Source organism: Aquila chrysaetos, chromosome 11 (genome assembly GCF_900496995.4).
Source record: "Aquila chrysaetos chrysaetos chromosome 11, bAquChr1.4, whole genome shotgun sequence".
Classification (NCBI taxonomy): domain Eukaryota; kingdom Metazoa; phylum Chordata; class Aves; order Accipitriformes; family Accipitridae; genus Aquila; species Aquila chrysaetos.
This window is the reverse complement of record NC_044014.1, coordinates 33585743-33602768: the sequence shown is the minus strand read 5'-3', so window position 1 is coordinate 33602768 and position 17026 is coordinate 33585743. Positions and strand designations below refer to the sequence as shown.

The following is a 17026-nucleotide window of genomic DNA, read 5'->3' as shown; positions in this document are numbered from 1 at the left end:
ATGTAAATACTGGATCAGGTTGTGACCTACCAGATTAAACTTTTGAAAAATATTCAGAAATACCACAATTAATTAAAAAAAAGAGAGAGTGAAAGACAGTACCCTAGGGGTACCTTCAAGCAAATAGCAATTATTTTATGCTTACTTTGTAAAACTAAACTGTCTGTCCTGTGAAGGAACCTAGCTGCAAATTCTGAAGTGCTAGGAAAGTGTCAAGTGTGCCTGAAATAAGGCACGGTCCATTATATAGCCAGTTATTTGATCCAGCTACTATGCTTTTGCAGGCCAAGAAGTTCTTCTAGATGTAACTGTGAAGAGTGCAAAGAACCACAAACAGTAGCACAACTTACCAAGCATCTTCAGAGTCTCAAGAGGAAAATTAGAAAGTATGAAGAAAAGTTTGAGCAAGAAAAAAAATACCTGGTAAGTTAATAATTGAAAAGACAAAGGGAAATACTACAAGAGGCAGGCAAGAATCCCGGTGTATTTAAACTTAGGCAAAACAATAGGAGAAAGGGTATTTTTGGTAAAATGAGATAGGAAAATAATCAAAGAGGCATTTTTGTCTTTCTTCAGCAATCTTTTTATCATCTTTCAGTGTATGCAGTAGTTCTGAGACTCCAATTTACATTTTCTTTGGATTACCTTTGTTGCAAAATATCCATCTTCTAGATATGTGAGAAGTGTGAATCAGTGAAACATAGCTGACAGGCTTGTGAACCAAAATGCTTCAAAAGATGTAAAGCTACTTACTTACTTTGTAGAAGTCATTTGCTTGAAAACTGTTGCTCTGCTGTGCAGATTCCTTCATTCAGGCAGACTCCTGTAAACCTCTGAAGCATAGGGCTGAATAGAAGCTGATGGCAGAAATTACAGAAATAAAAATTGTGATGTGTTGCTGGTGGGGCCGTTGTTTGAGGTCAACGGTGTGCTCTGTGCAGTATATGCAAGATCATTGCTCATATTGAGCTAGTTTGTGTTATATGAATTGTGTGGGATAAGCATATGAAAACATCTGCGATGTTAAGGATGTGTACAATATGAAACAGGGAAATTTGTGATATCTTATGACTACACTAAAATGAAAATGAAGTAAATTGCATATTACCTTATAGTCTCATCAATGACTGCAAACTGAAATGTACATTTGTGAATCATACTGCTCTACAGTCATCATATACTTCTAGGAGTAAAATATCATACCTAAACAGTCATCACACTGTGACCAGAAAATAAATTATTTCAGAGGCTTAATTTTGCAAAACTATTTTGCCGTTTTAAATACCTGAGTTTCGAAGATCCAGTGTAAATTGATTTTAATTTGGAGGCAATTTATAATTGCAAAGAAAGAACCAATATACAAAGATTTTGTTTGTGGCTTTTGAAATCACTCTGTTGCACAGGATTTTTTCATTTGATTAATTAAGCAGTTCAGTTAAAATTTTTAAAGTGCTGTTTCCCAAGAGAATCCCTGTCTTAAAGCAGTAAGGGCTTATTCTGCAAGGGACAGAGTGCTTCAGTTACCATCCTGGAAATCACTTAGGAACTTGACTAACATTAGGTATTTGATCAGTCCTTTTGAAGTCACTGAGATTACTTACCCAATTAGTCAGGGACTTGGATGGTTTTTTTAGGATCAGAGCCAAAATACGCAGATCCGTGTAGCACTGTGGCACAATGGGGAGAGATAAGTCATGATAAATTAGTACCATGATTAAGCCAAATGCTCTGCATGACACTATGATATAGTGCAGTTGGAACTACAGACATTTTTTAGCACACTGTGTGTGGATAGGTTTTTATCTGTTTGATTGTATAACCATCAATTCCCTCTGTTTTATTCTACCTTTTTTCTTTACACTCAGCCTTCACATGGTGACAAGACTTCCAATCCTGAAGTTCTGAAATGGATGAATGATTTGGCCAAAGGTCGTAAGCAGCTCAAAGGTACATAATAGCATGTTGTTTCACTTTATTGCTGAAGCTTTTGGAAGTAAGAGTGTACCTAAAATATTTTGCAGTTAGTTTTCTAACCTCAGTGCTCTGCTTATTTTTCACAGTGCATGGCAATAAGTCTCGCAATGACAACAAAGATATTAGGTGATATGACTTGCTTTGATTCCTGAAAGCAGGGATTAAAGTAAGCCAGTTCAACCCTCATAACAAGGCTAAAAAGGAGAAGGGGAAAAAGACATCATCTCTCCCTCATTACTATAAACATTCATGCAAAAGGCAATGTTATTCTGAATATTTTTATGAGTGTCTGAAATATAGAACTACAAAATTAGAAGTGTCCTTGTAATAGTACAAATGTAGGTGCAAAATGTTTCTTTAGGACTGAGGTTACACAACTCTAAAGCTTTTATTTTTTTGATCATAAAAACAGATCTTTCCCTGATATTAGATTTGGTCTTGAGGGTCAAGTTTTGCCCTTGACGGTCTGCATACCACTCCATTAATGTCTGTGTGTGTATCACATGCTTACCCTCAGGGAAAATATAGCCAAGACTGATTGATTTCTTTTTAAAGGCTATTTATAATTTATCTAAATCTTTTTTTTCCCCATTATAAATGGATTCTCACTACTAATTAAATTGTAGTATTATCTCTCATCTCTGTTTTGGATATAGTTAAGAATGTAGATATCAAGGGTGAGACTGTGGTAAATCAAGAATTACAAATTCATCTTTCAGTAAATTTAGTCTGGAAAGTTCTCTAAATACTACGCTGCATGATTACTAGATTATTACTATTTTTTTCCCTTGAACTTTGTGTTACAAATCCAGGAAGGGCAAATGAGAGGAAATGGTCAAACTACACAGTTAACTTTCTGAAAATTATCGCTCTGGCTCAACCATTGCTTCAGCTAGCCAGGGTGTCTAGCTTTCATAGATCAGCCTCACCTTCACACCCAAAATGCCTCGACCCTATGAACACCCTTGATTTTATTATACTGAGTAATGACACTGCTTTTAAGTGATTCATGAGGTTCACCAGACAGGTGCAACTGAAATGGAAAAATGCTCATATGCTTGTAGGTCCTTCTTCAAGTTCATAAGGCTTGTCCATCCTTCCTAGCTCTATGTGTTAACTGAAAGTTACTGGGTTTCCCTACAAACCCGGCCTGTATCCTCAGACTGTCACAGCTAAAAAATTATGTTACTGTTTCTGCATGGATTTCAATAAATTTAACACATTTGGAGCCATCAATTTCCTGCTTTGGCCAAGGGCCTTCACCAGCCAGGCATATGCTAGGAACAAAGCCTGGTTTTAAGGGAGCTAATTCAGACCCCAATTCAATTTCCTTGTTGCTCTGTGCAGGTCCCTGGAGCTCCAGGGTCTTTGGCTTGGTGTCAAGCTAACATACTTACACACTTTATTGCATCCAGGCAGGGTGCTGACTGGGAAGCTAGGACACACTGTAACCTGTATGACTTCTGCTGGGTAGCTTAGGTGCTTTTCTGCCAAGGGAAGTCATTTAAGCAAAGTGGCTGATTCTCCTTGTGAGGACCAGCTCAGCAGCCTGGCTGGGATGGCAATGCAGGCTCTGGAAGGGAGGGCTATGGTTTAAATTGCACTAGAGAAGAGTGGGGTTGGTTATGCAGACCTGGAGTACCTGGCTCCAGCAGCCTGGCAGCTGGCATGCCGGGCTCTGTAGCACAGCTCAGCCTCCCCAGCCCTTCTCAGGAGAGGGCCCTTCACTCTCCTCCTCACTTGCGCAGCAGCACAGGAGGGCAGGCAAGCACAGCTGGAATGACAGTGGGGCAGGTGGCTGCAGAGACACTGCCTCTTGTCCAGGAAGGCATCTGTGAAGGGCTGCATCCTTAGAAAACAATCCCCACAGCAGGCTTGGACACGTTCTTACTTATACCAGACATCAAATCAATTGAGAGTGCATGGGTTTATTGAGGACAAGGGGCAGAGAGTGAGCTCTGCTTCCATATCCCCACCCCAAACCTCCCACAAATATTGTGAAGTGCTCTTTGTCCTTTTAAACCCCTTTCCTAACCTCATTCCCACCAAAATTCTGCACTGACTCCTACCCAGACCCCACTCTTTAACCCAGTGCCTCTTCAGTCCTCACCTTTTATGTCAAAGATAGGCTTGGAGGAAAAGGAGAAGTACATATGTGCTATAAGTTTCATTGGCGTGGACACAGCTCATCCATTCACCATTAGATAACCCTTTAACCAGGTAAAAGATGTGACATGTTGAACTGAAGCGGAGTTACTTTCCTACACAACTGTGGTATGATAATAACTGTATGCAAGAAGTAGGGATTTTTTTTTCTTGTAGTTCTTGTCAGAGGAAACTCCTTTGCAAACATTTCTCATCTATTTACTTGGCAAGTAATTTGCCTTTCAGAGCTGAAACTCAGAATGTCGGAAGAGCAAAACTGTACCTCTAGAGCACCCCAAAGGAATGATAATTGCGAAAACACTGGGACCTCTAAAGAGGCTGGGACACAGGAGGCCACAAGCATGGAACCAGCTCCCTCAGTAGAAGAAACCATGGATAGTGTATTGAGACGATTAAAGGAGAAAAGACAACACTTTAACCTTCCTGAGACTATTAAGGTATTTAACAAGTATGGCTGTTTCTTTCAGAACTTTATCATCTGAGGCAGATATTAATTAGTGTGTAGCTGGCTCAGGGTATGCTGGTGCATGTGCATCCTCTGTCTTCTGGCACTGCAGTGCATTTTCTCTCTAACAAGATGGGAGCTTTAGTGCAGTTTTCTGAAGTGACTTTTCTGTGAAGCCTTGTACAGAAAAAGAGGTGCAAAAGGTTTTTTCAAATAGTGCTAAGTGCTTTTTACTCAGAGATGTGTGTATAAAACTGTTTGACAGGCACTGCTGAAACCTGCCTACTTGAGGTTGTGTGCGCAGGAAGTGCATATTCATGTACTGAAGATGGTGACAGCAAAGGCAATCTTATCTTGAGTCCACAGAAACTGTGTGACTAAAAATGTTCCTGAAGTTATTTTGACAATAAAGTTCCCCTCTCACCTGAGAAATGCTGAAAGCCTCTGCCCAGTAGATAGCACTGCACTAAGATCATGTGGATAGCACAACCATCCAGACTGCTTTGCCCTTCTGATCTTGTACGTTTACTTGTGCTGCCTCTGCTCTTCCACGTTCTCAATTACTCTTGTAAATGTAGAAGCAATATTCCATGAAACATGCTTGCTTGGCTGGGCAATTTATTTTTGTTTTTAAACTAGTACATATTTTTAAATTCTGCTGTACCTTCATGCTACTGGCACATTATAGGGTCGGTCTAAAGCTGTTGTTCTGCAATACATATTGTCCACAAAATACTTGGAGGGGGGAGGGAGGGAGTTATTTTTGCTGTGAAATGATATTGCTATTCCTGATGCTATACAGCCAAGCAAGACAATAAATTCTGTCCTCAAAGGTACCTAAAATCTAAATGTTGACTGTAACATTTAGACTCTGGCTGATGAATGAAAAAGGGGAGGGGGTGAATGGGACAAGGAAGAGTGAAGAAGAACTAAATGCTAAACTATGCGAGACTTAAGAAATTATTCTGGGTGGATTTCAGTAGCAGAAAGGACCTGGCAGAGATAATTTTTATTTTGTTTTGTTTTTCTTCTGTTCTTCATTCTTAAACAACTAGTTACTGTATAAAAACTAGAACTGTGCATAATGATGCCGTGCTTCTGAGATCTTGAGCTCTGCATACATGACTGATTTTTTAATTGTTTCTTTTTATAAACTACTTTTTTTAAAACCTGAAATGGAAAAAGTGTTTCATAACCAGAACTCCTTTGTAAGAAAACAAAAGATGACAACAAAACCATGCTGTTCTGTATATAGTCCTAAAAATCCCAACAGTGCAGACTGTATGATAATATTTTCAGTTGTTAATTTTTTTTTTATTATGCAAGGAGTGAGATCAGATGACACCAAAACAGATGTCATTGAGGAAATTCTGTCCAGAAAAACTCTCTTATAAGAGTAAGTTGGGTGCGGGTCTCTGTCCCACTCATTTTTCAATTAATTGGACTTCTCCTGATTTTCCAAGAGAGAACCTCCTAAATGTGTGCAATGGCAGTGCTGGCTTGAAATATTCTTGCAGAGAATTCTGTAATGTAAATTAAATGTTTGCACAACTTAATATTTTCAATTTTTTTTTAAAGATCTTATTTATTTTCTTCTTGTATTCTTGTAGAGAGAACTTGTCTTGAGAGAACTCTGTTAGCAATGGTGTTTGATAATAGTTACACAAAACCGCTATGGAACTGAGGCTAAAAAAGGAATACTATGAAGTTGAATTGATCTATCTCAAAATGATATATTTGAATAGGTCCTTAAGTATAACATTAAAAGTGATTGGTTTTGATTATGAGTCATTCTGGACTTTTGGGGCAGAATAAGGTTGTCTGCTGGTTACAGCAAAGATCAAAGGCATCATTTTAGCTACGTGCAACTTTGGTGTTACTGTAGATATTTTTTATCTGCAACATTTTATTTCGTATATAACATTTAGATCCTGTATCAGAATCTGAGCTAGATTAATAGTAAACTAATAGCAGCTAAATGTTTCTTTTTTCAAGATTTTGTTATTTTGGGCAAGGATAGTGTTTCCATAAAAGCCTGCTGAGTTGTCCCCTGAAGTTCAAGAGTGGAAAGCCTCTAAGGCCCCGCTGAAATACAAATGAGAGAATGCGTGTCCTTAACAGAGGGGCAGAGTAAAATCCTGTACCACCCAGTATCTCTAAAGAGGACAAACCACAAGATCTGAATATGAAATAGCAGAATGTGGTTTTCCGAACACAACAACCCTCCCACAAAAAAGCCTGTGAGTAAAGTTATTGAATGAGAAGATGCAGAGAAAATTGGGATTGGCCTGTGAATGATTCAGTAACCCAAAAAGGGATGGCCACCTGTTACTATTTGTGTCACTAGCTCCTTGTGCTGGGAGCTGGTGACTTATTTAACAGTTTACCTCATTTTTAGGTCCAAGGCTTCAGAAAAAAAAACCCCAAACATTAAGACTGTAAATGTAGGACTTCAGGAGCCAAAAAAGGCCAATAGACATAATTTGAATCATATTACTCAAAACCCCACCAAATCCCCAAAACCCAACTCCTGACTTCTAAGCCAATCTGAATTCAGTGGCTGGGGATGTAATAGCTGCCCCAGTCACAGCGAGGAGGAGCAGCAGCCCTGCGGTGCTCAGCTGTGGTTCACCAGCCAACGCGGCCTTTCACAGGAGGGCTACACTCAGACTTGGCCTGACCCTCAGCTGAAGTAAACTGGCATCATTCTATGGATGTGTCTTGTCACTTGTTGCCTGCCTTTAAAGTTTTTCTTACTATTTTTATGTTAAATGCTGCTTTGTAATGAGCCACCACACATCGCCAAGTGGCAGACTTGGTAGGCTCTGGGAACCTGGACTCGGGCCTGCCTGGAAACAAAAGCGCTGCCTCTGAGAGCGAAAGGCCTCAGCCAGGCCCACTCCTCACTGTCACACTGTCTGTCCTCAGAGTTTGTATCTTCTGTCTGGAAAAACAAGTGACCTTAAAAGGCATAAGCACCCAGGGAACTGACCAGTGAGGAAGACAGCTGTATACAATATTTTGTGTGCCTTTGTTCCAAGTTATAAAAACCAAACCGCTACCTTAGCTTCACACATAGTCTCATTTTTCTTTCTTCACATGCAACAAACAACTTTTTCCTTATGTTTAGTTTGAACATTTGCAGTCTGTCCCCCAAGGCTTTTCTCAGACTCGTTCCCTTTGTGTATCTGTCTTCTCATTATTGACCCGCTTCAGTTCATCTTTTCTCTGGCTATGAAGCACAGTTTTCATTTAATTAGCATTGAATTTCATGCTGCTGTAGGCAGCCTACAGTCCTAAGATGTCTCAGACAATTCTGCATTTTGTGATTCCACCTGCCTTCTCTGATTTTGAAATTATCAGCTATTTCAAACAGCTGAATACAAACCCGTCTTGAGATTGCTAATAAAATGAGCTAATGAAATAGGCCCAAATGCTAAACCCTCTTGAGATTGTTTCTCATGTGTAAAATCAATATTAATCATCACTCCCTGTTTCCTCCTAACCATTCAGCTGCTCCAGGCTTAATAGTTTTTGAAAGAATTAACCTTGTATTAATTGCAGAACTAGCAATAAATAAGCAAATTAGCTACTTTATCATACTCCTGCATTCTAGTTAGCAGCTCTTCTCTTAACGTGAATGACAGATAATTTTGGAGTGATTAACTTACGCAGACCTTTCAGGCAAAATGTGATTAGTGGTTCTGCACTGTTTTTGCATTTGGGCAGCAAACAAAAAAGGTTTTGCTCCTGCTGAAGTTAACAGCAAGGCAGTCCTTTGATATTAGAAGAGCATTACTTCTTCAGGGCTTGATGTATTTTTAAAAAGTAGAGGCTAATTATTAAAAATGCTTCTCCAAGTTGTCAATAAAATAACCTAGTCATCAACTTTCTGCAGAAAGGCACCCCGCCTGCCCCCACCTCGCCAAACTCCGTTGTTCTTCACATTACTTCATTGTGGTGGATGAGCTCTCCTCCAAACCTCCAAACACCAGGTCCTAATTCATACAGATCTGTCGTGATCTGGCAGAGACTGCGGAAAATGACATTAGCTGCATGTGCTCCTTGCTGTTCCAACCCAGATGAAAATATGCAAGTGTCAGGAGCAGATCTTCTTGGGAAGAGAGGGAATGGGAGAGGAGGAGGGAAATACCAGTTAAATGGTGTGCTCCCTGCATCAGACACCTATACAAATACTGCTATATCACCAACACCGACAAATTGCATTGCTGAAAAATCAACATTATTCTTTCTGGTACCAGTGATTCATATTGTGATTTTTTAATAGAAATAAACTGCTAGTGTTAGGTGTTTAGCCCAGCCGAGCAAGAACCTCATGACTGAGGAAGAAAGCCCACCTCCGTTCCCATTGTAATGAAAGGGCTGCACTTTCTGCAGCTTCCCCATAGCGGTTCTACAGATGCATACCGTCCAGCCATAATTTCCTGCTGCTTGATCAGATTATTCTTCCATTTAATTTTAGAGACAGCACCTTTTTCTAGTATGCTCAGCATTGATGGGGTGTTCACCAGAGTATCACAATGATTGAATATTTAGGGATTTCATTGTGAATCTATCATTCCACTCCATAAATGAGTTGTGTTTGCATAGCTGAAGCTTTCTGTTCTTCATCCCTTACAAGCCAAGGCAAATCTATTTCTCTCTCTTGATGAATAATTAAAAAGTTGAGGAATGTCATCTCTGCATTTTTGCAAGTTTCTGAGTATTTTGTCTACAATGGTTGTTGTTCTCATTTGTTACAACTAAATCATACTTAATATATAATGGGGAATGCTATATATGATTTATGAACTGATCTGGCAAATAGAAGTTAATAACATACAGATCTCATTAATTGATTTCTCCCTAGGATGGATGAGAAAAATACATAAATGATACCTAAACATTGGAAAATGTTCTAGGAAAGTACTGCACTGGTGTCTGTGGGACTTCAGTGCCAACATCTTCTACTCATATGTTGCAGTCATCTTTTGTGAGCCTGCCTTCCCAAAACCCAACCAATGAGGTATACCTCATGTGCACGCAATTTGGCTGTGATTTTAAAGCAAAAACCTCTGCTTGTTTAGACTTTCTGTCAACCGGTATTCCCAGAAAAATTTTTCAGATGCAGGCTCTGATCGAGCAACACATGAAGATTCTTGCCTTATTGACTAAGACCATAGTTAGTACCCTTGGAAACTTTCCAGATAAGGATGCAGTGTTCTGTCAATAGCCTAATACTGCTTCCTGACTTTAAGCTTGTTAAACTGCTTTCATAGAATAGTAATTTTGAAAGAAATCAAGGCAATCAAGTATTAGATCTTTATATAATGACAGTTAAGAAAAAAAATAATTGCATCCTTCCAGTACATTTTCAGTCTTGCATCTTTCTCTAGAAGAAAGAGCACACCTTCAGGCCCCAAAGGCTCCACTTTGGCCAGACAAAGTAAATACAGTGTATTTTCCACTGGTAAAGGCCTGACCTAAAGACTACTCTAATCAGTAGAACTGTCTCCATAGCTTTCATCAACTTGGCATTAGGCCTTGAGAAGGTAGTATGTACTTTGATTCATTTAAAACTTCAGTCATGTAAATTTGGACTCTGTTCTTGCTAGGTTAATGCCAAGTCCCCATTGACCTCAGTGTGGACAGAAACAGAATTCATTATTAATGTTTATCTGGGGAGAATAGATGATTAAACAGATACGTACCTGTACCCTTGTCATGAAATCCTGATTCATAATCTTATAAATAACTTTTTTAAATAGGATATGACAAAAAAGCAAATGGCTTTGGAAAAAATCAGTCTTCAGAAATGTCTGCTATATTTTGAGAGTATTCATGGACAACCTGTAAGTATACCATGGAAAGATAGGTAAATTAAAAATTATCCAACTTCTCTAACAAATATTTTTGGATGCATATATTCAATGTATTTAGATGAATTTTACACTATTAACATAATTTTAGTTATTTCAGGTATAAATGTTGTTGCCTGACACTGATGAATTTGGTTTATATTTTAAAAAATAAAATAAAAGGGCAAGTTTCTAGAGGCCCTATATCTCTCTTCATGATTGGAAGTTGCAGGTTTTGATGATAAAGGTGGAGGATTGTACATCCACAGCAGACTTGGCTCATGCATACTGTAGCTCTGCTATGATGTATGAAACATTAGAATGCTTAGCAGCTGAGAAAGGTTTATAGGGTACCATCTGAGATGTGAACTACAAAAATGACATGACCTGTCATCTGTGTTTTCCTTTATTTCACAGCAGCACTTAAAACTATTAATTAAAATCCTTTCAAGGGACTTCATTGCTGAATGTAGGTACAAAACAAACATTGGTGAGAGGATGATTTGAAAATTTGTCTATACACAACTGAGAATTCCTGTTTGGTGTCTGTGTCTGTATTCTTATGACTGTCTCTATTTCTGACTAGTACTTGTTGTCGTAGGGGAAAAGGGGAGTGGCACCAACGTGTGTCCAAAAATATGCCAGCTGTTAAAATGATTGTGATCTGAATCTGATCTCTCTGCATCTTGGATAAAATAATTTTTTGTCCATCTTCTTTGGGCTTGGAATGAGAGCTGAGGGGTGGAGAGAATATATAGGAAGGGTATGAAGAAATTTCATTTCCTAAGAAGAACAAAAAAGAAGTTGAGTTATTAGTGCTATATAGAGGTAAAAGAGACTTGAAGATTCAAAGATAGAAAAGAGAATAGGGCATGCTTTGTAGCATGGGGGTCAGAGAGGGTGTTCCTTCTCAAGGCTGAAGCAGCGCTATGATCAGCTAAGAAAGAAGACGCTAACTGCATAAGGAAAGAGGTGATCAGTGATACTAAGCCGCCATGAGGGAATCCTAAGTCTGCCAAACAGCTCTGACTTAAGGTCACAGAAAGCTCAGGGACAGTCAAGAATTTAAAGCAGGGTCATGGAAGTTAGGCAAGATTTCTAAATCTTTTTTTGTCGTTGAAAATAAACAAGCAATCTGGAGCCACTCCACACAGAGTTGCATACTTAAATAATCGTGTCTCTTACAGAAGCAAATTTTAGTCTTTGTATCTATATCAGTGTATTTTCCTGAGGGAAAGGGGTGAAGAGTCTGCATGCATCCTGGGCTCCAAGAACAGCTGCAGAATGAGGCCAGCGAGGTCCAAGCTCAGTGGCAAGCACAGGGCCTGTGCCCAGTTCAGAGCTGGAGGGGTCCAGGAAAGAGAGATCTGCTGGGGAAGCTCACGCAGTTTGTAAAAGAGTGATGACTTGGAGATGGCAAATGAGTGACTGCCCAGGCAGAGGCACTTTGGTGACATTAGCTAAGAAAACAGGTGCCTGCTATCAAAGAGCTGTCCCAGTGCAGAAAATGGATTTTCACAATATTGAACGTTGATTGCTGAAGCCTCAAGATTCCCTACTTTAGATGTTTCATAGAACCATAGAATGGTTTGGTTTGGAAGGGACCTTAAAGATCATGTAGTTCCAACCCCCCTGCCATGGGCAGGGACACCTTCCACTAGACCAGGTTGCTCAAAGCCCCATCCAACCTGGCCTTGAACGCTTCCACGGATGGGGCATCCACAACCTCTCTGGGCAACCTGTTCCAGTGCCTCACCACCCTCACAGTGAAGAACTTCTGCCTTATATCTAATCTAAATCTACCCTCTTGCAGTTTAAAGCCATTAGCCCTTGTCCTATCACTACATGCCCTTGTAAAAAGTCCCTCTCTGGCTTTCCTGTAGGCCCCCTTTAGGTACTGGAAGGCTGCTATAAGGTGTCCCCAGAGCCTTCTCTTCCCCAGGCTGAACAACCCCAACTCTCTCAGCCTGTCTTCATAGGAGAGGTGCTCCGGCCCTCTGATCATCTTCATGGCCCTCCTCTGGACTCGCTCCAACATGGAGCGTCCATGTCCTCCTTATGTTGGTGTCCCCAGAGGTGGGTGCAGTACTCCAGGTGGGGTCTCATGAGAGCAGAGTAGAGGGGCGGAATCACCTCCCTTGACCTGCTGGTCACACTGCTTTGGTTGCAGCCCAGGATATGGTTGGCTTTCTGGGCTGCAAGTGCACATGTTTGAGCTAGCAACCCGTGACATGCCTTGTCACTTAACAAATATCACACCATAGCCTTATCAAAAGGTTAATTGGAATGGATTGTACTGGGATTCCAAGAAAATAATCAGAAATTTAGCCTATTATGCAAAAACTTTAGTGGTGTTTGTTGTTGTTGTTGGTTTTTTGTTGTTGTTTTTAAAGCAAATAGCAAAATTCAGTCCTAAACAATGTCACAGTTATTGTATAAACCTCCTTTGGGACTACAAAGAGAGAACCCGTCAGAAAAAATTATCAAGTTGCTGCGTATTCAGAGTATCATGACTACAGCAGCCTTGAAACACAGTGGAGAGCACTGGTGATGATGATTGCCCTGCTGATGTATAGTATGGATGACACCATCTTTACCCAGACTTACCTGAGTAGTCAGATGGAGAGGGCACTGACTAGGTGTAAAACAAAACATGATCTGTTCTGGCTTGTTTGGCATTTCCTAGAGCTTGAATGTGTTGCAATCAAATGGAACATGAAGACCGGGGAAGAGAAGTGGACTAGCTGGGATAGGCAAGCCCTGACATTCTGCAGTGAAGCATACCTCTAGAAATAGTCCCTAACGACTCAATCAGCCAGACATATGCGGTGTCGTCAACCTGCATTTGTCTACTGTCACCCTTACTCCTGCTGACCAGGGATTTGTCTGCTTCTGAGCAACTCTGGACTATTGTCCATACCGTCAGCCAGTATGTGTCTCTTCAAACCTGCCGTGTGGTCACTCATCGGAGCGTGTGTAGCTGGGCTTCAATGCAGTAGTGCAGTAGTTGTGCGAAAAGACAGTGCAATCATATCCAGTGGGTGCTGATAGGCATGTGAGTTGAGGAGCAGAGGCTGATGGTGGACTAGTTTGCAAATGACCCTGTTTTGACATTTAATCACTGAGGAACATGTTGTTTTTCTGTTGTCTTTTTTTTTTTTTTCTTGTGGGATTTACTCTTTTTTTTCCTTAGTCCAGTAAGTCAGTCTACTGCACAGCTGGTTTCCATAAGGTTTATTTTTGTATTTACAAATATTTGTGGCTGGATCAGGTCTTAATACCTGATCTAAAACAATATTCTCCTCCAAATCAACGCTCCTAGTGCACTTAGTGCAAGCACAAACTAAATGAACAGACAGTTAATCCCGATCATGGAAGGCAGTTCCAGTGAGGGGTGCACACAGCAATTCTGCATGGAGCTGCCTCACTCACTGAGGCTGTAAAGCTGTATTCTCAGCACCCACCATCCCACTGGGCCGCTGAGTATATTGTCCCAGGCAGACTGTCACGTTACTGTAGCTCACCTGTTGCCATTATTACAGTTAAGTAAGTGAGGTGTCAATGCAATGTGCACGGTAGAAGCATATCTTAACTCTTACAACTCCATTAGCATCTTCAGAAAGAGACAGAGAATAGTTTACCCTCTGCCTGGGTGGTGTGGCTCAAGGAAGTGAGGAATCCACGTGGGGTATTTTCCATTAGAAAATAGATTGCTATTTTCATTTTTAGAAATTGTATGGATTAAACTACAGTTCCCATGGAATATCTATGGAAGCAAAATACACATCAGGTCATATTCTTCTAATACCTTTCTTAGCTTTACAGGAGCAAATGAGAAGTCTATTTATTTTTTATGTTTAATTTTGGAGGAGTATATTTTGTTATGATTTCTCTTTAGGTAACTAAGCAAGAAAAGAGTCTCATGAAACCTCTTTACGACAGATACAGAATTATCAAGAAACTTCTCGCAACTCCATCTTTGATCACAACAATTGTAAGTTGGAAAGAATTCGTATCCATTGTCCAGTAAACATATTAAATGCTGTGTTTGATTTGTACCTGTATGTCAGTTTGGCAGCAATAGAACTACTGATATTTGAAGAATCTGCTCATTGGTTAATACAGGGTGTTGATATTTCAACTAGAGCAAATGCTCTATAAAATTCAACTTCCAAGCATGCCAGAGGTTGTAATGTACGGCAGCAGTTTCTGAGGCAATCACTTCAAATGACGGGGTAAGAGATCAAAGGCTGGCATTAGTTTTCTATTATGCTAACATATGCAACACAGAATGAAACCTATCTCTTTTCATGAAGCCCTATACTGTCACTATATCTATCTTCTGTATTTTATTGTCAATGCTTTTATCAATTATGTAGCACATAAATATTGTTTGTAGTACTTTAATAATATATCAATGTAATGTAACAGTACTGGTCTCACTGTGAGTAGAGGTAGCAGAATCTGGCTATTTGGAAGTTAATTAGCATGCCTCTATCAAAAATACTAATCTAGTACTAATTGGGACTGGGTTGATTTTTAAAATTATGAACTATTGCCTTGTTAGATGACAGTGGAGCTTTAGATTGCTTTGAAAAATCCCAGTGTAAATCTTTGTACACATGCACACGGATATTTTATTTGAAAAATTTAACTGACGTTCCCTTGTGCTTTACTTCTTAGGAGTTTTTATGTTTAAGCTTTAGTTTCAAAAGCTCAACTTTTCTTCTGAGGCTGAAGGAACATGAGGAAGACAGTGAGTGACATCACTCTGTTTTGGTAGTTAACATTTGTAGCTATAAAACTGTGGAATCTCTACCTCTGAGTCTTGTTACAGTCAGAATTTCTGGACATAATACAAACAGTAGATGGTATATGAGAGGAGTACAAGTTCCACCAAGACTGCACTGCTTACAGAAGTACAGAATGTTCTTTAAATCCTTGCCACTTATAAAGGCTTTTGCGTAAACAGAAGTAAATTGCTGGCTGGAGATACTCAGAAGCAGGGCCATCTTCTGTCCTGTTTAGTCATGGTGGACAATACAGAGTAACTCAGTGAGCCCCACGAGAGCTCTCATGAACAATCTCAGGTAGACCTGGGTAAAGCTTTCAATATGTGTAATCTATTTCAGTGAATACATCCAGAAGTTAGATCCCAATTCTTTACGTTGTCATCCTATTAATTGTTAGTATTGTAATGTAAACAACTAATTCAATAATGCTTTACATTTTACAAGCAGGAAGAGGAAGACTCAGATGAAGACCATTCTCAAAGCAGCCATGAGTTATCGTCCGGTCCAATATCTTGCCTCCCTGTCGATGAGCATCTGTGTTACTCTCAGGAGGAGAGTGAGCCTGCGTATGTTTCACCTCTGGATGAAAAGAAAGTTTTCAGGCAAACAGCCTTGTCTATGTCCAATTTACACGAGGCAACAATGTAAGTTCTGTCTTTTTTTTTTCCTGAATGTTTTAAAATATTTCATATAGATTTTGTAAATGAAACATGATCCATACTTACTGCATGGGAATATTCTATACCAAAGAAGTGATTCAGTGTTTTCTTACGGGAGAAAAGAGGCAGATGATATTTGTTGTTTGGGCAGCATACCTGTGGTTTGAGGTATTTATTCAAAGAAAGAACTTTGTGCCAAGTCCATGAAGAGAAAGGTGAAGGAATGTGAGCAGATAGGAGATATAACTACATATACAGAGTGGTAGATACGACATAATGGCATAGTAAAGATACGTAGACCTACCTATAATTGCTGCAAAATTTTTAGATATCTAACTACTTATGTTCTTACAAAGCAGTCATAAAACAAAGCACAGTTCGGCCAAGCAGGATAATCTGCTCCTCTGTTTGTGTGTGTACTGGGATTGACTCTGTGAGTGATGTAAGAATGCCAGAGACATCAGGCATATGAACAGCAACAGGGGAGCTGAGTGAAGGATCATGCAATACATGGTCACATGGGAGGCCAGGGAATGGGTATAAAATCAATTTCTTCCTTGCATGAGAATAGTTATTAGTGTCTGGATGCCAGAAAAAAACTTACCACCACTCTCCTACCTTCCATTATAAAACCAAAATAAAGCCCTCCTGATTTGTAGTTCAGAATTTCAGGTTGCATGAGACAGCAAATCTCAAGATGCACATGGGCTGTTATCACTCAGCCCTGAAACCTGTTGAAGAATATGCCTTCCAGGAACAGATGTGATCTCAGAGCTTGTGGGAGGGTATCTTTTTCTTGTGTTTTGATTGGGAGTGCTTAGATGCATAAATGAAGTTGACTAGGCTCTAGCAAAATCAAGAGTAAATAAAAATGTCTTGGTTTTCTATGTAACTTGACTATGTATGCAATAGTTTGCTCACAAATGCTGTGAAGATATTTCTGTGCATTTTGTTATTACAGAAAAAAAACCAACAAAACAAAACAGCTGCATATGTCGTAACGGAATTCTTTCTCTGCTTAAAAACCTTATTTCCAAATACCAGCTAAAACATGGCCTCCAAAAATATTGATTCTTGGTACCACTAGCATTTCCACTGCATCACAGTCATGTTTGGTAACAGCTGCTTTTA

At 39.7% G+C, this 17026-nt stretch overlaps 1 protein-coding gene across 8 annotated transcripts in view; it reads left to right on the top strand.

Moving 5' to 3' along the window:
• Positions 1-17026, top strand: part of FAM13C (family with sequence similarity 13 member C) — a 135479-nt gene that overhangs the window by 115208 nt on the left and 3245 nt on the right. For 4 of the 8 annotated variants that reach the window (XM_030029597.2, XM_041127148.1, XM_041127149.1 and 1 more), the window contains 6 exons: positions 285-423; positions 1866-1947; positions 4366-4577; positions 10354-10437; positions 14342-14437; positions 15681-15880. In XM_030029597.2, coding sequence (XP_029885457.1) covers positions 285-423; positions 1866-1947; positions 4366-4577; positions 10354-10437; positions 14342-14437; positions 15681-15880 — 813 coding nt within the window. The remainder of the gene's footprint in view (positions 1-284; positions 424-1865; positions 1948-4365; positions 4578-10353; positions 10438-14341; positions 14438-15680; positions 15881-17026) is intronic. The other 4 variants (XM_041127147.1, XM_041127152.1, XM_041127151.1 and 1 more) reach the window with 3 other exon arrangements.